The sequence below is a fragment of the Mercenaria mercenaria genome, chromosome 16, assembly GCF_021730395.1.
Source record: "Mercenaria mercenaria strain notata chromosome 16, MADL_Memer_1, whole genome shotgun sequence".
NCBI lineage: Eukaryota > Metazoa > Mollusca > Bivalvia > Venerida > Veneridae > Mercenaria > Mercenaria mercenaria.
The window spans coordinates 14,954,669-14,977,242 of record NC_069376.1 but is presented as its reverse complement, the minus strand read 5'-3'; the positions used below and the strand labels follow the sequence as shown (position 1 = coordinate 14,977,242).

The 22,574-nt window shown below is 36.6% G+C and overlaps 2 protein-coding genes across 5 annotated transcripts in view; one reads left to right on the top strand and one right to left on the bottom strand.

Annotated features, from left to right (window-relative positions):
* Positions 1 to 1,440: 1,440 nt before the first annotated feature.
* LOC123541554 (MRN complex-interacting protein-like) lies at positions 1,441 to 21,591 on the bottom strand. Of its 2 annotated transcripts, none has more exons than XM_045327106.2 (5): positions 21,444 to 21,591; positions 11,946 to 12,096; positions 10,319 to 10,528; positions 8,435 to 8,559; positions 1,441 to 3,592 (listed from the first exon to the last, which is right to left on the bottom strand). In XM_045327106.2, the coding sequence occupies exons 1-5, from the start codon at positions 21,569 to 21,571 to the stop codon at positions 2,575 to 2,577; spliced, it is 1,632 nt and encodes a 543-aa protein (XP_045183041.2). In that variant the 5' UTR covers positions 21,572 to 21,591; the 3' UTR covers positions 1,441 to 2,574. The 2 variants fall into 2 exon arrangements, with proteins under 2 accessions (XP_045183041.2, XP_045183042.2); XM_045327107.2 differs by lacking the exon at positions 21,444 to 21,591 and adding an exon at positions 17,034 to 17,227.
* The window catches only part of LOC123541555 (protein usf-like), a 16,016-nt gene continuing 14,394 nt past the window's right edge, over positions 20,953 to 22,574 (top strand). Inside the window, exon 1 of one of the 3 annotated variants that reach the window (XM_045327111.2) lies at positions 20,953 to 21,110. In XM_045327111.2, the coding sequence (XP_045183046.2) occupies positions 21,078 to 21,110 (33 nt within the window). In that variant the 5' untranslated portion in view covers positions 20,953 to 21,077. Of the gene's footprint in view, positions 21,111 to 21,391; positions 21,454 to 22,574 lie in introns of those variants that run through there. The other 2 variants (XM_053526171.1, XM_053526172.1) reach the window with 2 other exon arrangements.

Here is a 22,574-nt window from a genome sequence, read left to right as displayed (position 1 = left end):
CATAGAGTCCGAAAATGTAATGTTGTAGTAGTCTATACAATCAGGGGCCATATCTCACAAAAACCCATTTGGGTCTATCAGCTGATTATCAAGAAGAAAACGAAATCTATGTGGACACTCTATGTTATAAAGCAAGTGTATTAGACATAATACTCAAATCCATTATGAAGCTGCTGATTTAGCGGTCCTGAGATGTTATGGCGTGCAGTGCAATCACTTGACCCCATCATGATGGCAGTTGAGCTAAATTCTTCATGTGAGAAGCAAGTGTGTAGGAAGTCGTGGTTACAAGGTCCCTAAATAAAATGCTACGAGGGCAGGATCATCCCAACATTAAAGCTGAGAAGCGCCATAATGAACTCATCATGTGGATCGGACGAGTTCAAAAAGGAAAAGTCGATTTATATAAGAACATTAATGCAAAGTTTGGATCAATGATCTCAAGAATAATAAACAGTATGTGTACATGAATATGTGGACTAGATCGAAGAATCAAGGAATTTCAAGCATTAATGTTGAACAGGTACTAAAATGAACGAATTTCCTTAGTTATCCAAATAATGAATGTAAGTTTCAACGCAGTTCAAAAGTTTTATAAATTGGGAAAGACACATTCAGTTGAAGAAGAAGTATCTAATGAATTTGTACTCTTGCATTAATATTAGTATGAACACAGTAAAGAACTGAACAAAAAAACTTTGATCGCTGCATTATTTGCATTTTTTGGGAGGGTGTGGGGGGGGTGAGTTTAGACACCATTTTTCAACAGTATTTAGTTTTGTAATGACAGGCAGTTAACCTTACCAGTGTTCCTGGCTTCTGTTCTCTGCAAGTAACTGCCAACTTCCCCACATGAATCAGAGGTGGAAGACAAATAATTTCAGACACAATGTCTTTCATCAAATCATCATGGAAAACTAAGCAGGCAGGTTGATCAAAGCCAAGGAAATGTTTTCGGAAAATTAGTGTTAAGATTTTTCCAGGAACTGTTCCAAGTCGGAAATTGAAAGTTGCACTAAAATGGGAATGGTGGTGAAAATTTACAGAAAAGTGAACAGAGTCTGGTAAGATGAAGTGTTACATAGAAATATGCCACTAATTACTACCCAAGCAGATGTATTGGTTGAAATTGTTATTGAATTGATAGAATCAGTGGTGCCCGAAATCAAAGAACTGTTCGGGAGAAAAACTGAAGCTCTTCTATCAGTGGAAAGAAAAGCGGCAGGCCGAGACACAGCCTGTTCAAAAACAAAGGGACACCATTAACTGAATTAACCCTGGTACATTCATGAACTACATGTAGTATTTGAATACTGACTGGGAAATTTACATTTATTGACATTTATGTCATTTTTGTGTATACAGTTTTGATATTGCGTTAAATGTGTTTTTTATGTCTATATCCATGTTTTATGTGCAAGAGTTTATACAAAATAAGAGTTTATACAAAATAAATGGAAAACGTTTCATCTTTCTTTCATTTAATACATAATTTGCATTTTTAGAGTCCTGAAAATGTATATGTTGTAGTTATGTCTATACAAAGCAGGTGTGGTACCATATCCTCACAAGAAAATCAACCTTTGGTTCTATCAGCTGTATTTATCAAGGAGCAAAATATGAAATCCATGCTGGGACCTCCTACTGAGTATATAAAGCTACTGTGTATCTAGAACATGATATACTCTAATATCACATTATAGTAAGTCTCTGTCTGATTTTATGGGGCCTCCGTGGCTGAGTGGTTATGGTCGCTGACTTCAAATCACTTGCCCCTCATCGATGTGGGTTCGAGCGTTAAATTCTTCATGTGAGGAAGCCATCCAGCTGGCTTACGGAAGATCGTGGTTCTACCAAGGTGCCCGCTCGTGAATGAAATAATGCACGGAGGGGCACCTGGGGTCTTCCTCCATCATTAAAGCTGGAAAGTCGCCATATGACCTATCATGTGTCGGTACGACGTTAAATCCAAAAAGAAAAGAATGTCTGATTTTATATAAAGAACATTAATAAATTTGGATCAATGTTGCTCAAGAATAATAAACAGTTGTATGTGTACATGAAGTCACTGGCTGTAGACTAGATCTGAAGAAATCAAGGAATTTTCAAAGCAATTTAATAGTTGTAAACTGTGTTACATTAAAATTGATACGAATTTCCTTAGTTATCACAACAGAATGATATTCCACGTTTCACGCAGTTCTCATAAAGTTTTCATAAATGTAAATGATCACATCTCAGTTGAAAAAAAAGAAGATTTATCTAATTGAAATTTGATACTCTTGCTTATTTAAATATTTATGTAGAACATCAGTAAATAAACTGAACAAATAAAACTTTGAACTCCTTCACCTTTACCTTGCCAAATTTTTAAATGGACCGGACCGGTCTATCATTCAATTTGGACAGTACCATTAAATATCTGTATGGGTGTTCATTGAAAATTTACTATCTGAATAGTGAACAGTGCAGACCATGATCAGACTGCATGGATGTGTAGGTTGGTCTTGGTCTGCACTGGTCGCAAAGGTAAAATCACTTGCCACCAGCAGGCTAAAGGTTAATATTAAAATCCTATAGTTCAAAGTCATCATCATCTAAATCACCAACAGTAAATACTGGGTTCACGTTTTCGATTCTATCAAATCTGCCTGTGTTACCAGGTACATGTGTGTCCTTAAAGGCTTCTGTGCACTGACTCTGCTTTTTTAGTGTCATTCTATTATAAGCCATAGGCTCAGAAACTTGAGAACATCTATTTTTGCTTTCACCATTTAAAACTTCATTTTTTCTTTCACCCGCATATGCTGTCAATTTAAAATTTAAATTTTCTTTCTCATCTATGTCCAAGCTTCCCAGATTTTGTCTAGAGCTGCTTACATTTTCTTTAACTGAAAGAAAACCTGTCCATTTTGAGGTGTTATTTCCTCCAGACTGTTCAACAATATTTTCACGAGTCACAAAACCAGTCTGCTTAAAAGTGTTTTGTCCAGAATGGACAGTATCATTTTCACAATTTATAAAACCAGTCTGTTTAGAAGTGTTATTTTGCCCAGACTGTTCAACATTTTCTTCACAAGTGATGAAACCAGTCCATTTAGAACATCCATTAGATTTTGTGCTGTTAATATCATTTTTAACTCGTCTTGATGCAGTGGTTGATAGTGGCTCTGCTAAATGTTCAGCTTCTTCCGGTTCAAATGTAACGTACCACCTTGCATCATATAAATCCTCAGCTGGCCCTTGTGAGTTTACAGTACTACTTTCTTGGGAGGATGTATCAGTTTCAGTGAACATACTCCATTTTGTATTCATTCGTGTATTAATTTCATGATTTTCATCACCACTTTGTTCAATATCAAGGTTTCTTGATGAGTAAGACTGGACTTGAATTCTTCCTGAAAAAGTTCCAGCGGTACTCTCCTGTGAAGAAGGTTCACTTAGTTCAGATGTGTACCATTCTTTCCTCCTTGGAGAAGAGTTTGAGAAATTATTCTCTGGACAGTTTTCATTCTGATACCTACTCTTTGTGCCTCTCATAGTGTCTTCAGTATATTCTGTACTGTAATCACTTGATCTCTTTTGATATGTTCTGAAATCAGAAGATTTAATTGTTGTTCTATCTCTTGTCATATATACCTTTTTTGCCAGTAGCACTGTCTTGTGTAATGGCACCATTTCTCACTTCTCGCAGGAAGATAATGTATCTATAAATATATTATACTCAGTCCTCACCTCCCATACAGTTGACATTCAAATTTACTGTATTTTATCTAAAGCCTTCATACAAATGCAAATGCTTAGGAAAATTTACTTCATAACAATATTTAGGACAAACTAGACTTGTGTAGACCCATAAGACATGGATGCCCCTACAAATGCGCAATAACATATCAAGATTCTTTACCTGTGCAACTTTGAACTCAAAGAGTATGAATATGAGGTGTTGAACTCACAATATTTCTCAATATACCCTTTATAGTGAAATTAATAAAGGGCCATAACACTGGTTGATATATTATATATATAATGTTATATTTTATTTTGGATTCAGTGTTGTTATATTTTGCGGTCCTTTGGGATATAGAGAATCTGTCATTGGTCTTCGGTTAAGATCAGAAAATCGCAACCTGAGGGCGCACCGCTCAAGTCTTAAACGAGGCTGTGCCGAGTTTAAGACTTGAGCGGTGTGCCCGAGGGTTGGGATTTCCGATCTTCACCGAACACCAATGATGGATTCCATTTCTCACTTACCACAACAGAAACAATAAAAACAAGCATGAAAATATGAAACTATTTAAAACGCGGGAAATTGACGTCCGTAAGCAGAAGTGACGTCGTAACATTTTAGTGACGCACAATAACAAAGTTCCGCTTAATTAGTTTTATCGTTTGTAGCGTAAAGTAATGAATTTTGAATCGAGAAATACTCTATAAGGAACGGAGAGAAAAGATAAAGGTACCTGATTTTTAATTATTTTACATAAATGATACGTATATTCAGTGCATGAAGTAGTCCGTCACAGGAGTGTGGGATAACCCATGTGAGATAAGATTTTCCAGCATTTCTAAAAATAGAGATTTTTCTGTCCGATAAGTGAGAAAATGGAATCCATTCAATATCTAAGTAATAATAAATAGAATTCCGCTTCGGCTGGTGCGGTGCTAGGGAGCGTATAATATAATTTGTTGAGTGTCACTCAGACTGATAAATGGGAAGCTTTCATCTAATACATTGATCACTGATACATTTTTAATACGATTCTGTGAAATCGTAAATGATAATATACAGTCATGTGTATTGTTGTTGTTGTTAACTGAAAGCCATACTGAAAATAAGTTTATGTTCATTTTCATGTTATGTAAACTTTAAATGTATGTTACCTTCATTAAATAAAGATTTTATTATCATTAATATTATATCATTATTATTATCATTAGTACATACAAAACCTCAACCAAAAAATTTTAAGTCGAAAAAGGGGTATAATTTTGTAAACAAGAGGACCATGATGATCCTGAATCGCTCATTTCTTCCCACATGACCCAGTTTTGAGTATGACGTCGTTTTAACTATTATTTGACATAGTGACCTAGTTTTTGAGCTCATGTGACCCAGTTTTGAACTTGACCTAGATATTATCAAGATAAAAATTCTGACCAATTTTCATGAAGATCCATTGAAAAATATGGTCTCTAGAGAGGTCGTAAGGTTTTTCTATTATTTGACCTATTGACTTAGTTTTCGAAGGTACGTGACCCTGTTTTGAACTTTACCTAGATATCATCAAGGTGAACATTTTCACTAATTTTCATGAAGATCTCATGAAAAATATGGCCTCTAGAGAGGTCACAAGGTTTTTCTATTTTTAAACCTACTGGCCTAGTTTTTGATGGCATGTGACCCAGTTTCAAACTTGACCTAGATATCATCAAGGTGAACACTCAGATCAATTTTCATGAAGATCCATTGAAAAATATGGCCTCTAGAGAGGTCAAAAGATTTTAATAATTTTAGACCTACTGACCTAGTTTTTGAACGCAGTTGACCTAGTTTCAAACTTGATCTAGATATCATCAAGATGAACATTCAGACCAACTTTCATACAGATCTCATGAAAAGTATGGCCTCTAGAGAGGTCACAAGGTTTTTTTTATTATTTGACCTACTGACCTAGTTTTTGAAGGCACGTGACCCAGTTTCAAATTTGGCCTAGATATCATCAAGGTGAACATTCTGACCAATTTTTATGGAGATCCATTCACAAGTATGGCCTCTAGAGAGGTCACAAGGTTTTTCTATTTTTAGACCTACTGACCTAGTTTTTGACCGCAGTTGATCCAGTTTCAAACTTGACCTAGATATCATCAAGATGAACATTCAGACCAATTTTCATACAGATCCCATGAAAAATACGGCCTCTAGAGAGGTCACAAGGTTTTTCTATTATTTGACCTACTGACCTAGTTTTTGATGGCACGTGACCCACTTTCGAACTTGACCTAGATATCATCAAGATGAACATTCAGACCAACTTTCATACAGATCCCATAAAAAATATGGCCTCTAGAGAGGTCACAAGGTTTTTCTATTATTTGACCTACTGACCTAGTTTTTGACGGCACGTGACCCAGTTTCAAACTTGACCTAGATATCATCAAGGTGAACATTCTGACCAATTTTCATGAAGATCTTGTGAAATATATGGCCTCTAGAGAGGTCACAAGGTTTTTCTATTTTTAGACCTACTGACCTAGTTTTTGATGGCACGTGACCCAGTTTCGAACTTCACCTAGATATCATCAAGATGAACATTCTGACCAACTTTCATAAAAATCCCATGAAAAATGTGACCTCTAGAGTGGTCACAAGCAAAAGTTTACGGACGGATGCACTGACGCACGAACGGACGACAGACACCGCGCGACCACAAAAGCTCACTTTGTGACAGGTGAGCTAAAAAGTAAATAGAGTAATGGGACCTTCTTTGTGCATGTCAGATCATGACAGTGAACAATTGTGTGAAGTTTCAATCCATTCCAATTAGTGAGTACTGAGATACCATGCACCTGTCAATATTTTGCCCGCCCAGGGGAGCGGCGGGCATACACGGGACTTTAGACAGAAGACCATTCCCGACAGGCGGGAATTTGACAAACATTTGATGTACCAACCAGGCTCTAGTGTGGGATTTAGACAAAAAAGGTTGTCTCTAGGGTGGGGATTTAGACAACAAAATATTTTAAATGTCAAATTCCCCTGGGTCAGCCCCCACCCCCCGGACGGGCAAAATATTGACAGGTGCACTAGCTTACATACAAAACCTTAACCAAAAAAAATTCTAAGTCGAAAAAGGGGCATAATTTTGTAAAAAAGCAAAATAGAGTTATGGAACCTGCGCAATATAAGTCAGTTGATCACAGTGAATTAGTGTGTGAAGTTTCAATCCATTCCCACAAGTGGTTGCTGAGATACCAGCTTACATACAACAAGAGGGCCATGATGGCCCTGTATCGCTCACCTGAGTACCATTGCTCAAAATGATTTGATCAAGTTTTCACATAGAGCACATAGGCATATACATTTTAACAAGATTTGAACAAATTTTGTAGAGGTCCACTAGGCAATGCTACATGTCAAATATCTAAGATCTAGGCCTTCTGGTTTATTTTTAGAAAATTTGGAAGATTTTTCTATCTTCAATCAAGTAACCCCATGGGGCGGGGTCAATTTGACCCTGGGGGTCATGATTTGAATAAATTTTGTAGAAGTCTACAAGGCAATGCTACATGTTAAATATCTAAGATCTAGGCCTTCTGGTTTATTTTTAGAAATTTTTTGAAGATTTTCATATGTAAAATCAAGTGACCCCTGGGGCGGGGTCAATCTTGACCCCGGGGGTATGATTTGAACAAATTTTGTAGAGGTCCACTACGCTATGCTACATGTCAAATATCTAAGCTCTAGGCCTTCTGGGTTTTTTTTAGAAAAATTTTGAAGATTTTCCTATGTAAAATCAAGTGACCCTGGGGCGGGGTCAATTTTGACCGAGGGGGGCTGGGGGGGGTCATGATTTGAACAAATTTTGTAGAGGTCCACTAGGCAATGCTACATGTCAAGTATCTAAGCTCTAGGCCTTCTGGTTTTTTTTTAGAAATTTTTTGAAGATTTTCCTATGTAAAATCAAGTGACCCCTGGGGCGGGGTCAATTTTGACCCTGGGGTCATGATTTGAACAAACTTGGTAGAGGTCCATTACGCAATGCTTCACACCAAATATCTAAGCTCTAGGGCTTCTGGTTTTTGAGGAGAAGATTTTTGAAGATTTTCCTATGTAAAATCAAGTGACCCCGGGGTCATGACTTGAACAAAATTGGTAGAGGTCCACTAGGCAATGCTTCACACCAAATATCTAAGCTCTAGGCTTCTGGTTTTTTAGGAGAAAATTTTTAAAGTTTTTCCTTTTGGTTGCCATGGCAACCAGAGTTCTGCATGGAATTCAATTCTTTGAATAATTTTGAAAGGGGGCCACCCAAGGATCATTCCTGTTAAGTTTGGTGTAATTCTGCCCAGTGGTTTTCAAGAAGAAGATTTTTTTTAGAAATTGTTGACGCACGATGGACGGCGCACGACAGACATCAAGCGGCCACAATAGCTCACCTTGTCACCTTGTGACAGGTGAGCTAAAAACTTAACCAAATCGGGATGCAGACGTGGACGCCGACGCGGATGCCGAAGCATGGGCGAGTCCAATAGCTCTACTATTCTATGAATAGTCGAGCTAAAAAGGTGTTTTAACAGCATGTGATCGAGAGAATCTCTCTGTTAACAAACGTTTTCTTTCCTGTTAAAACACCCCTGAAATATGACAAGAACAGCAATTTAATACTAAAATGTGGAACAACCAATTTTTCATTTTACAAACTCTGCTCACCTTTTTCTTTTTCTTCCGTGCTTGAATTTCTGAGCATCTGTGGTATATCTATCATTGCTGTCATCTTCATCATCGTAAGAAAGATCACTGTGTGTTCTCTCGACAAACATGTTCCATTTTGTCTCCTACAATTTTCAAAAGAAAATATTTTACGAAAGTCATAAGACAAGGTTTTATAAATCAGCAACATTTACATACCTAAGTAAAAACTTCCCATTCAGTCCATATATGGTGCAATTGTAGTCAAAATTGCAATATGAATGATGTTTGATGTTAAACAAGAGTGCCAAGATATTATGACCACAAACATTGTCAGCAAGTTTGGGAAGATTGGGTGAAAAATGTTTGACTTAAAAAGCAGAATAGCTAAAGTAACTGTTTTTCAAGTAATCCAAAGACTATAATCCAAGAATGCCTGGGGCAATTCAGCTAGTTAACAAACTTGGCCAAAATATATTGCCAACAAACATTGTCAGCAAATTTGGTGAAGATCTGATAAAAACTGTTTAACTTAGAGAGCAGACAAGACTAAATTTGCTGTTTTTCTAGTAATTCAAGGGCCATAATTCAAGAGTGCCTGGAACAATCTGGCTGGTTATCAAACTTGGCCGAGACATTATACCCTAAAACATTGTCAGCAAGTTTGGTGAAGATCCGATGAAACTATTAGAGAGCAGACATGCTTTGGATGCCGCCTGCCCACCCGCCTAGGATGTTCATATAACACACCCTGCTCTTTCAGAGATGGGCGTATTAAAAGGAATAAAATCCACGATTATATAGAAAATACCATCATAAAATGGATGTTTAATAATGCTACTGAGCAAAACACCTATAACTGAATATGGGAATCAAAAGTAATTCTTTTTCAGTAACTGACCAGAAATAGACTTCAAGAATAAGTTTGTCTGTGGTTTCGCTCTGTTTTTCCACAGTCTTTTATTTATAAAACAGCATTCCTGGATTTTGTACATGTATTTCACAAATAACTGCCTACTCCTCCAGATAAATCAGAAATGGAGGACAAAATGGCTTCAGACACCATTTCTTCAGATCTGTCCTCTCCCTTCACAACTGAGCAGTCAGGGGAATGAGAATAAGATGGGAAAATTTCCCACTACAAATATTTAAATGAAGGACAATATAAACTGCCTCCATTATTGACCGTAACATAAAAGCAAGTCAAATATCAAAACCATTATTAATATAAGATCTTAAATAATGTGAAAATATATGTGCAAATTTCAAAACCATCACTGGATTTGGTTAAACAAGTCCATCCACCGGCCCAAAATTAATTAGCTACAAACTTTCTGCCACCATCAGTCCACATCAATTAAGCTAGAATATATCATGTTTCTAATCTAACTTTTGAACAGTTTTTTTTAACTAAAATCTTAAGCATTAGTAAGTCTTTATTATTACTTGTCATATGACAATATGTAACATTTACATTCAGATAAGACGGCTTATACTAATTAACTTTTGCTTTTTTTTTTTTTTTTTGGTTGTTGGATTTAACGTCGCACCGACACATGATAGGTCATTATGGCGACTTTCCTGCTTTTAATGGTGGAGGAAGACCCCAGGTGCCCCTCCGTGCATTATTTCATCACGAGAGGGCACCTGGGTAAAACCACCGACCTTCCGTAAGCCAGCTGGATGGCTTCCTCACATTTGCTTTTTTAAAAGAAGATCTTGTGGCAGACTGATAACGGATGCTGATTTTGAATCACCAACCTTTACTACTGTAGACTTGAAGCCTCACTTTGGGTGTAGGATTTCAACTAGCTGGAATACAAAAGGTTCATAACCTACTGCAACAAGGGACCTACTGTGCGTCAACTCTCTATGTTATTAGAAAACTGTAAAATAAATGTAAACCTTATTGTGCTGTTTCACATCTGGACACTGATCATATGCTGAATAATTCTGGCCATTTCCATAGATGCAATCTTCGTCTTCAGACTGCAAATCAGTTTTAACATACGACTGTATAGATGTACTAGAGGACTGATAGTCCAATTCAGCTCTCAAGGTATTCAATCTCTGAACATGCTGTCTACATTCAGCACCTGACCCTCGACCAAACACCTGAAACAGAGGTGAAAACAAAACTCACAAATCACAGCCTTTCAATTAAACTACTGCAGATTGGTTGGTATCTGTGACGGTTTGATTTTCACTAATTTTCAAAGTGGCTATTTAACACTATTATGATATGAGCCGTGCCATGAGAAAACCAACATAGTGGGTTTGCGACCAGCATGGATCCAGACCAGCATCCGCGCAGTCTGGTCAGGATCCATGCTGGTCGCAAAACCAATATGTTGGTTTTCTCATGGCATGGCTCATATATAGATCTAACCGATATTAGTATTAAAGATCAAAATGTATACATTTCATTGAGTAAACACTATGTGAAATATTTTCATGTGCAGCGATACAATATCTTGCACAGTGAAACACAAATAAAAACTTTCTTTTTTTAGCTTTTATATATTTTAGATAGTTTTAACTAAATTATACCATTTTCATCTGCACAACTGCAAGTGTGTTGTACCACAACGTGACGTCACAATGTTTTGACGTCATGATTATTAAACTATGCTGAAAAACAGTCCTAAGAAATTTCCAGGTTCTTTCACATTTGAATATGATGGAGTGTATATATTTATTCTTCATATTTATCAAAGTATTTTTTACAAAGAATTTCTAATTATTTATGAATCATATTCTTTCATTCACATTAAATGTACACAGCTCTCTACCAGTAAAAAGTAACTGCTTTGAAACAACGAAAATACCAATTTTATTTTACTGATATTTTTCGGTATTTCACTGAAAAGCATTAAACATGTTAAATAGAAGTAGTTATTTGGGATACATGTGGAAATATTTGTAATTTTTGGGAAGGGGAATCATTCCAAAAATTCAAAGCATGCAAAAGTTATAGCAATATCGTTCAAGATTTATGTAGCGATCTTTTCGTTTTCGTGTTCAACACGTTCAAAGGCCCTTATACATATACAGCAAACGCAGCTTAATGGGCATGAAATTTATCCTCTGCTAGTACAGACACGTAGCAATCTGACCAGAGGGACAGAGTGGGATGAAGCCCCTAGAACAGATAGTGAGAAATCGTTTATAGATGCAGGTCCTGCCCAGCTAACTTAGCCTAGCCTTTTGTAAATAAACAGTCTGGTTCTTTAATGTGCCCGGTATACAGCACCGATAAATGCTAATCTGTCTTCCTTGGAAGAACCAGTACAAGCCTCAGTCAGGAGACACTTAACAGCACCTCAGATATTTGCAGTGCCTAGACGTACCTCTGGATTGACAGTTAAGCACGTTACCACTAGACCACTGGTCCACCTAGTATGTTAAACTCTTGTCAAAACTGAATATGCATAATTTATCTATTTTGTGCAAACACCAAAACAGAATAAGAAGATTATTTGTATCATGTCGTGTTTGGCTTTTGAATTTCCATTTTTTTTTAATGAGATACCTTTTTCAATGACTGTTTTTCACCACACATCTTACAAGTCCATTTTGTCGCTTTCTTCACTTGATGTACCTGGAAAGTCTGGCAACTGTAACACTGCAGTACCTGGAACTCTTGGGGCATTGTTACTGTGTCGCTTATTCCAAACCAAAATCTGAAATAACAAAGAATTAAGCTAGATATTGTGTTCATAGAACAGTCTGGTGCCCCCAATCCCTGTCACTGTATGCATATGTTTTTATCAAGTCAAGGGCCATAGTTCTGGTCTGGCTGCGTAAAATCCCAACTAAACACCAGATGCACAACTTCACATGCTGAATAACAATTCTGCCAGGTTAGATGACTCTGGGTCAAATACTTTTGAAACATGCATGACATAAATATACATGTAGATGGATGAACAGACAGGCGGACGGGCAAGGGCAACTCTAAGTGCTCCTCCCCTAAAATTCTGGGGCTCACAAAACATTACAGTTCAGGATTTAGCTGTATCTTGCTTGCTCATGACAAAGTAAACAGCCTCGATAACTGAAATCCTTTGGTAATAAATTACAAGTAGGAGCCAGATTTTTTTCAGACTGCTTATAAATTTTTTCGCACCAAATAACTGTCACATGCACTAGGTAAACTGTAAAGTAAACTAGACAAAGGTCAAATATTATTTCAAACAAATCTGGCATCTGACAACTTTCACAGGCACTCTAGTTTTTTAGAGCCAAATTTAATTTTTTCTCACACTGGTGGCGACTGACAGTATGACCCCTGCGAGGTACATATAGGTTATTTCAGATAGAAAAGTGAGTCCTAGTGTCATATGATGTGAGTGATTATGTCGTACAACTGGTTAAAGTTTGAATCAAATCCCTTCCATAATAACAGAGATATACTGAAAATGCATGATCATATTATCATTATTAATTATTCAAAGTTCTTAGTAAAAAGGGTGGCTGCATACAACAATGTAATTCGATCATGAAAAATTTGTGCCAGAGTAATCAACCTTGTGTCATATGATGTGGGTGATGATGTAGAACAACTATGTTAAGTTTGAATCAAATCCATTTAGTAACAACTGAGATAGACTGAAACTGAACCAAAACTTTAACCTGAAATTCTAAGTTAAAAGGGGAGACAATTCATAAAATATTGGTGTAAGAGTTATGGTCCATATGCCAGGATGAGGAATAATTCTAAGTTTGAAGCAAATCCATCAGGTTATTAAAGAGATAAAGAGATATTAGAACAAGAACTGTCGGAGGACAGCAACGCTCGACTATTCAACAGCCTTGTCAATTGAATGAATACAAAAGTTGAAAAAGGGGCATAATTTTGTAAAATGCAAAGTAGAGGTATTGAACCTCTGTACTGCATGTCATATCATGACAGTGAACAAGTGTGTGAAGTTTCAATCCTTTCCAATTTGTGGATACTGAGATACCAGCTTACATACAAAAACTTAACAAAAAACTGCTAAGTCAAAGGGGCATAATTTTGTAAAAATGCCAAGTAGAGTTATGGGACCTTCACAGTGCATGTTAGATCATGACAGTGAACAAGTGTGTGAAGTTTCAATCCATTCCAATTAGTGGATACTGAGATATCAGATTACATACAAAAATTTAACCAAAAACTGCTAAGTCGAAAAAGGGGCATAATTTTGAAAAAAAAGAGAGTAGAGTTATGGGACTTGCTTAATGCATGTCAGATCATGATAGTGAACAAGTATGTGAAGTTTCAATCCATTCCCATTAGTAAGTACTGAGATACCAGCTTACATACAAAACCTTAACCAAAAATTTCTAAGTCGAAAAAGGGGCATCATTTTGTAAAAAAGCAAAATAGAGTTATGGAACCTGTGCAATGTAGATCAGTTCATCACAGTGAATAAGTGTGTGAAGTTTCAATCCATTCCCACAAGTGGTTACTGAGATACCAGCTTACATACAAAACCTTAACCAAAATCGGGACGCGGACGCGGACGCGGACGCCGACGCATGGGCGAGTGCAATAGCTCACTATTCTATGAATAGTCGAGCTAAAAAGTGCATCAAAACTTGAACCAAGGTGTGTAGTTGTGTACGCACAAGGACTCCCACGCCGGGGCGAGTAGGACTGCTCTCCATATACATTGTATAGTCAAGATAAAAATGGTGTCCATTTAGTCCAAAAAATAAAAAATAAGATGTGAACAGCGTGCTAACTTTTCACTATCGCTGTCCCATCACGTCCAAGTTTATTCTGCATATTTCTATTAGGGAATCCCCAATGAAATTCCTTGGAAACGTTTACTGGTAAATGTTCAATGTATATTTTTGTATTAAGTTGTTACGGTTACATCTTTGATAACGAATTGATGTTGACAATTAGCCCGCTGACCTTTTTTGAATTCATATTTTGTGTTTTGTTTCTGAAATATTGCCTTGTGGTAGAGCATCCGCTTCGAGTGCGGAAGGTCGTGAGTTCGATCCCCAGCCGCGTCATACCAAAGACAAGAAAAATGGTACCAGTTGCTCCCTTGACGCTCAGCATTAAAAGAGAAACTGGCTTCTCCTCTCTCATACCCTCGTGGCGATGGATTTCATCAGGAATGAGGTGTCGAGAGTGATTAACATAAGTTGTAGAACTTGCTTCATCACAATCGACCTAAAATAAATTACATGTATGTATAAACTAAAAGCAGATCTATACGGGTATGGGTTAGAGGGAAGGCAAGTATGAAATTATATCAGTTCATAAAATAAGCCATCCCAGTAAGGCGAACGAGTTAGGCTAGTCGCTAGGTGTCCTTTAATTTTAGTCCAAATAAATAGGATGTTTCGGGACAGCGTGATAACTTTTGACTGTCACTGTCTCCGTCGCTGTCTCTTTAGAGGGATGACAACTATAAAAATTAAAATATTAGATCATAAAATAAGTCATCCCGATAAGCCAATAAGTAAGGCTACATTAATCAGTCTGGGGTGTAACTGTTTTAAGTTATGTAACCTATTTCAGTTACTTTTTCAAGTATTCTGTAACCTGTATTAGTTATAAAATATAGTTAACTCAGGTAAGTTATTCAAAAAAAGTCTTTTTGCTGTTCTCACAAAGTGACCTTTAAAGTGAAATTAGTAGCAAACTGAGGTTAAACAAATTCTCTTTTAGTCTGAGCATGACCTGATAAGCATAATGGGATAATAATGAGATATTAAGAGTTTTATAGCTTTAAAGCTTTTGCGTAAGACTTTATCAGCCTTGTGTAAAAAATTCTACTGCACAGCTGGAAAGATAAAAGCTCAAAGATGCAAGATATAATTGCATTAGTCTCATTCAAAATGAGGAATTGGCACAGGAGGGCTTTGTAATATTTCATGATAACTGAGACAAGTTATGAAAGTTTAACCAATAACTCAAATGGGTTATAAACTGCGATAACTTGAAACAGTTACACCCCTGACTGTTAATTTTGGCAGTGGCTAGAGAACCGGAATCGGTTCCCTAGACAGCGAATTTATTCATCCGGAACCGGTTCTCTAATCAAAATACCGTGCATAGGCTAGAGAACCGGAATTTTATTTCTATGCATAAAGCTGCCAAAATCCACTTTGTTTCTTGGTAAGTGTCATGCATATTATTATCTTAATTAATTTTACCATGCCCTTGCTTTTATCTGCGTTTACTGTCTTCAGGACAGAAGTATACTCGCTGCATACCGTATCCGCCATATTTGAATGATATAAACTAGTATGAATGAATGCGTGAAAACATTTGCTTTAAACATGTACTACGTTTAAATTATTTAGATATAAAATAATGATTTGTATTTGTGTACAAACTAGATGTACAAACTAATTTAATTACTATTAAAACTTCTCTTTAAATACTGGTTTGTAACACCTCGGCATTTGACGGTCAAAGATATGTGATCAATACTAATGAACAGAAATTACTTAATTTGTTTTAAGTTTAATTGTTTCTTTTATTGTATTGTACCTTTTTAGTTTAAATTTCAAGTTTATTTCGGCTTGCTCCAGTGCCGACGCTTTCCGCATTCATTCATACTAGTTTATTTTATCATGATTCCAATATGGCGGACAGTATGCGGCAAGTACACTTTTGGGGACACAGTAAGCACAAATAAATGAAAGGGCATGGCTTGCTGAAATGGTAAAATTATTTAACATTAAGATAATAACATGCATTATACTTTCCAAAAAAAAAAAAAAGTGAATTTCAACAGCTTTATGCATAGAAATAAAATTCCGGTTCCCTAGCCTATGCACGGTACTTTGGTCAGAGAACCGGTTCTGGACGAATAATTAAGTTCACTGTCTAGGTAACCGATTCACTGTCTCGTTACAGGGATGACAACTATAAAGTATCAGATCATAAAATACGTCATCCCGATAAGCCATTAATGAACATGATGAGTAAGGCTAAATAATAATAAATTAATTGGCAGTGGCTACGATTACGGTACCGTAATCCTAGCCTCCGGTTCTAGGCTTACAGAAGACCCTATGAGGATAGGCTAGGATTACGGAAGTAGTTTAAGCGGCGTAAAGTGTAATGTTAGGACACGCATAAATGATGTTGTTAACTTACTTATTTCACTTAATTTTTCATGCCTGCCTTATTATTACGGGTTATCTTTCCGCCGTTTTGGGTTCGTATGATCTTAATGGTGGCACGCGGAAGTATATCTCAGAAATATGAGTGTCAAAGTTAGATTTAAAAAAAAATATTCTATACTTTGAATTTTATGATTTATAACCATATTGTGTGTTATTAAAGACCATTTGTGTTGACTTGATGAAAAAAAAATGCAGGTATATACTAAACATAGATAATTCTATAATATTTCCGGGCACCGCCATTAAGATTATACTAACCGAAATCGGCCAATCGATAGCACGAAATATTAGTGAAATGAGTAAGTTTACAATGTCATTTATGCATGTCCTAACATAAATTTGATGCCTCTTAAATACTTCCGTAATCATAGCCTATTCTCATAGGGTTGTCTAGGAATACAGAACTTCCGTAATCCTAGAACCAGAGGCTAGGATTACGGTATCGTAATCGTAGCCACTGCCAAATTAATTTGGGTACCCATATCAGGGTTGTTTTTCTATTTCCAATGTTTCAGGACCATGTGTGGGCTGCTGCACTTGTTTTTTAGCACAGGAAGCTACACCCCTGTCTATATTATTTAATAGTTAAAGGATTTTAGTACGATTCTTTCCGAGTACGAATAATGTCAAGGAAGTGTCTAGCCGTCCAGTAACCGGACGCCTAGCCTGCGTTCTAGTCGTCCGGATACTGGACGACTAGCAAATCCTCAGGGGATTTTCTAGTCGTCCGGTAATTGATTTCTTAATGAATAAGTAATGATTTTATATAGTTTTAAATGTTATTTACTTAAAATATCAATACATATCTGATTTTTCAGTCGATTAACGCAAGAGATTGTGTTTGTTTACAAAGCCGTTGATATTCTATTTTTAGAAATGATAAAACATTGATTGCCGAACGTCCATAATATTTTATTTTATGCTATTTTTGTAAAAAGTGATGTTTTTCTATCGGCCTAAACTTTAATTATTAAAACACAAATCTATATATATTTTTAACTAGATTGTTTTTCTTAAAGTTTTGAACATCACACTGCCGCTTTTGAAATTTGATGTCATTTAAAACAGTTATTCATTAAAAAATATTTGCATACTAAAATATGAAAACTGAAAGTATTTCAAAACTGTTTTAATTTTGAAAATCCAGTGAAAAGGTTGTTAAAATTTAAAAATTCCGATCCTATAAGACTCCAGATGAACAGATTTTGATAAGTGACGTCACGTCGATCTCGACATTATTGAGTTTGGCAAACTTCCATTTTATCGGCTGAATAATGCAGTGATTTATTGTAAATCTGTATAATATGTCTACTTAATAAACAGTTCCAATCGGTATTTACTAAAGTGTCTCCCTTTTCATTCCCTCAAACCTCAGAGAGTAAATACCCAAATATGACTGATATAACGATAACTGTAAATGGTGTCAAAAAGCTCCTGTGTAATTTAAACCCCCACAAGGCTGCAGGTCCTGATAATATCAAACCACTTGTCTTAAATAAACTACATCCTGAATTAGCGCCACTGATACAACTCCTTTTCCAAAAATCCCTTGACACTGGAACTTTACCGAAGGACTGGACGACGGCGAATGTGACTCCACTGTACAAGAAAGGACTGAAAAGTGACCCTGCCAACTACAGACCTATCTCACTAACATGCATTCTATGTAAATCACTGGAACACATCATAGCATCAAATCTCTCAATCCACTTTAACAAGAATGACATCTTGTATGATCTGCAACATGGATTCAGAGAAAAAAGGTCATGTGAAACACAATTAATACAACTAATTGATGACCTAGCACAAAATTTAAGTCGAGGTAAACAAACAGATCTCATTTTACTTGATTTCAGTAAAGCATTTGACAAGGTCAGTCACCTAAAGTTACTTTATAAACTACAAGAGTGCGGCGTTAACAAACAGGTTATCACATGGATAAGGTCCTTCCTGATTGGCAGAACGCAGTCAGTACTCGTGGACGGAATGAAATCCGATGAAGTACCTGTCACATCAGGTGTCCCTCAAGGCTCAGTCCTTGGCCCGCTCTTATTCCTATTATACATAAATGATCTACCTCAGTCCTTACAATCACAAGTCAGGTTATTTGCAGATGACACCGCAGTTTACCTCACAATCTCTAAAGAACAAGACTGCATCACACTACAGCAGGACCTCCAGAAACTAGAAACTTGGGAGCACGTCTGGGAGATGGAGTTCAATCCCAGCAAATGTCAGGTCATGAACATAACAAAAAACAGAAAGAAATTTACACATAACTACATTTTACACGGTCAAATCCTGGAAGTGGTCTCCAGTGCAAAGTATCTAGGGGTAGATATAGCAAATGATCTCTCCTGGAACACACATGTAGATAGAATCACAAACAATGCAAACAAATCACTGGGTTTCCTACGCAGAAACCTCCCGGTCAAAAACCAAAATATTAAAAGAAACCTCCTACAAGACTCTAGTTAGGCCACAACTAGAGTATGCCTCTACGGTATGGTCACCACACACACAAAGAAGCATACATAAAATAGAAATGGTGCAAAGAAGAGCTGCCAGGTGGGTAAAGGGTCAATATTCATATTATGATAGTGTAACAAACATGTTAAATGATCTCAGTTGGCAGACACTCGAGGACAGACGGACAATTGCTAGACTTTTCATGTTTTACAAAATCGTTCATGGTTACGTAGCTATTCCAGTCCCTCCGTATCTAGTACAGCCATTGAGACGAACACGTCATATGCACGACCACTCTCTTAGGCAGATCCATACAAACATTAATGTTTTTAAGTTCTCTTTCTTTCCATACACCGTTACCCTATGGAATCAGCTGCCACCCCTGATCGTTAATCAGCCTGATCCTGAACATTTCAGACATGCTGTTAACGCATCCCACCACTATTAAGTGACTACACCCTGTTTTATCCTGATTTTACTTTTGTTAATACAGTTTTATCTTGCACTATCTTTCTTTTGACATCTTACTGTCATTCTTTTAACTTTTATTCTGGCACAGACGCGCACCTGCTAGTTATACCCGAAAGGGGCGTCAAGCAGTATACATACATACATACATACACAGGAGTTCCATTTGACCCGGGACCCCGGGTCCGGACCCAGGAGATTTTCAAAAGACGCTCAAAGGACCCGGCATGATACTTGCCTGTGCGTCCTTCGGGACCCGGAGGCATTTTCCTTTGATAATCCTTTCTCTTATCATTCATTCCTTCAATAAAACTATTTCCACGATAGACACGTGTATTCCAAAATAAACACTCGCGGTCATGCCCTCCTGCCTTTGATCGTCTGCAAAATCCCGCCCTTTCTCCTGTAGACATGCCTCGCTGATTTTTTATCAGCAAGTTACGTCACGGCGAGTGCACATAGGAAACAAGAATCAACGAAGTGTTGAAATTAATTGATAAAGCGTATTGATCCTGTGTACTGTCAAAAAAGGCGCCAATTATTAAATTATCGTAAGCAGCTGATTACCGAGCATGTGAAAAGTACCCTGCAAGATTTTTTCATGCAAACTTTAAATTAGACCATTGCTTGGTAATCATACCGTAATTTGAATGAATTTTGAAAGCAAAAATAAGTTTAGAATGTCCGTTCACAAGTCTAATTACATCCGATGTCATATGCATATTTCCAAAATTCCTTTAAAAAACTGACTTTCAATGCAGTTTTTAATGATAAGTAGCATCATTATTTGAGGATCTTTCTCCGATTTAGCTTAGTTGGCCAAGTAAACTGAGCAAAAACTACTTTCTGATGACATTCCGAAAGTGTACCAGTATCCGGATAGTGCATTTTGGATACATTTTTATGGAGTGTTATAGCACTGTTCTGTTATTAAAAATTAAATGAAACATAGAGGAGCAAAACCTAATCAAAATAACATGAATTTTGATAAATATTAGTTTACAATATATGACCTGAAACTGACATTTTTATTATGCTGTAACATGAGCTTGGGTTTATTGTTTTCTTAGTATAAAGATCTAACTAAATAAAAAATATAGTCAACTGTATGGACGTGTTGGGACAGGACTCCTGTATTTCGGAAAAGGACCCTTCAAAATTTGGGCCCAAGGGTCCTGGGACTCTTGGGTTTTCAGGTCTAGTGGAACCCCTGCATACATACATACATATGTATTCACACAAAATTTTGTTTGCAGAGAAGTATCGATATCTTAAGTAAATAACATTAAAACTATATAAAATCATGTCTTATTCATTAGGAAATCAATTACCGGACGACTAGAAAATCCCCTGAGGATTTGCTAGCTCTGGTAACCGGACGACTAGAACGCAGGCTAGGCGTCCGGTTACCGAACGGCTAGACACTTCCTATATATTTTTTTTTTAATGTCAATTGACAACTATTATTGAACACTTGATATTCATAATTTATGATAGAAAAACAGCTAAGAAGATTTAAGACAACTATTAATGAAAGGCTATTTGAATTGAAAAACTGCGAATTGTTGACGAAAATAGAAAAAAAATGTTTTTTCTAATTTTCGTATTTCCCACACCGGTGAGTGTAATAATTTAGTTTCGTGATATTTGCTCGCATCATTCTACTGAATGTTTCTCATTGCAGAGTTGGTGCAGCCGTTCGGCGCATGCGCGGAATTATTATCAAATGGAACGCACGGCAAAAATACTCATTTTTTTGCATGTCCGCATGCATTTAGTGTATAATGTGCATAATATATTGACTAAAGGTTAGGGTTAGAATCACTATGGTTACAAAATATATACATTTAAGGTATTTTTGTTCAAATTTAGTTAATCCGGTATATACCGGAGTCTGTAATATATCACGGGCGCACCAACTCTGTATTTAGTCACAGCCCATTCTACTTACCTCCCTGTAGGTATTGCATGTTTTTTGTCCTTTTTTTGTGGTTGTACATGAGCTAAACGTTCTATTTTTGAACGTGTACTTGAAACAGGCTTTACAGAAGTTAGGCTGAACATTTCATGACATGTCATTTCGAAATTAGACCGGGTAGACACGTAAAGTGTGAAGAATATTGTCGCGTCCTTCAACTGTAGCTGGTTTAGGTGTAAAAGAACTAAATCTTCTATCTATCTTCCGTAACCGTCAAACCCCTTGCGGGGACGTAGACGTTTTGCGCGTCAAAATCATAAAGGGAAAGAATGTATCTATAAAAATTTAGAGTGGAAGAAACGAAAAAATAACATTGGTGAAATAAAAAGGTTAAAACTTGAGTTAGCAGGATAACTAGGCCGGGATAACTAGGGCGAGACATGCACTGACATGTTCAAGGCTGCAAACTGCGGCACTCAACTGCTCTAGGGTAGGGAGGTGGCCAATACTTAATGTGCCAATTACTGCCGACATTGCCCTAACTAAAACTTCCTGATGACAGATAGGAAGTGCATGGCTTACTAAGGGGTCCTGTGATCAATGTTATACAGTACTACTATATATAGTTTTTATCAGTTTATCACACATGTTTGACGTCGCGGGAATGAAATAAAGCCATTACATAAATTTTATAATACACTAGCGTAATATTTTAAAGCTTTGACACTGACATAGTTGTAAGTATAGGAGACGTTGGTCCAATTGACTTGGTCTGCTGCATTGGGTAAAGAAAGAGAAAAGTTTGATATTTCAGCAGGAAAAGCTTAGTAATACATTTGATAAATAGAATATTACATTTGTGTCTATTAAATTCATTGAATAAAATTGATAAAATGCCCTCGCAGAGCCTCCCATTTTATTATTTTATTCAATGAATTTAATAAATTCTATATGAAAAGACACTCATATAATATCCTCTATGTATTCCACAGGAACCTGTAAATCTATCTAAAAGCCAACACAGGTGTATATAAAAAGACCCCTCACTTGGGTGCTAAAGACATATTGAATATAAAAGTTCAACAAGGATACCTTTTAGCAGTTAGGGGTGTAACTGTTTCAAGTTATCACTTTTTATAACCCATTTGAGTTACTGCGTTTATT

What these genes read in the sequence shown, in the direction of transcription:
- LOC123541554 (XM_045327106.2), bottom strand. Translation starts at nt 21,571, where the DNA reads ATGACATGTCATGAAATGTTCAGCCTAACTTCTGTAAAGCCTGTTTCA. An exon ending in ATGTGAAACAGCACAATAAG is followed by an intron (nt 8,560 to 10,318) that starts GTTTACATTTAT and finishes TGAAAATTGTAG; the next exon opens with GAGACAAAATGGAACATGTT. An exon ending in CACGGAAGAAAAAGAAAAAG is followed by an intron (nt 3,593 to 8,434) that starts GTGAGCAGAGTT and finishes TTCTGATTTCAG; the next exon opens with AACATATCAAAAGAGATCAA.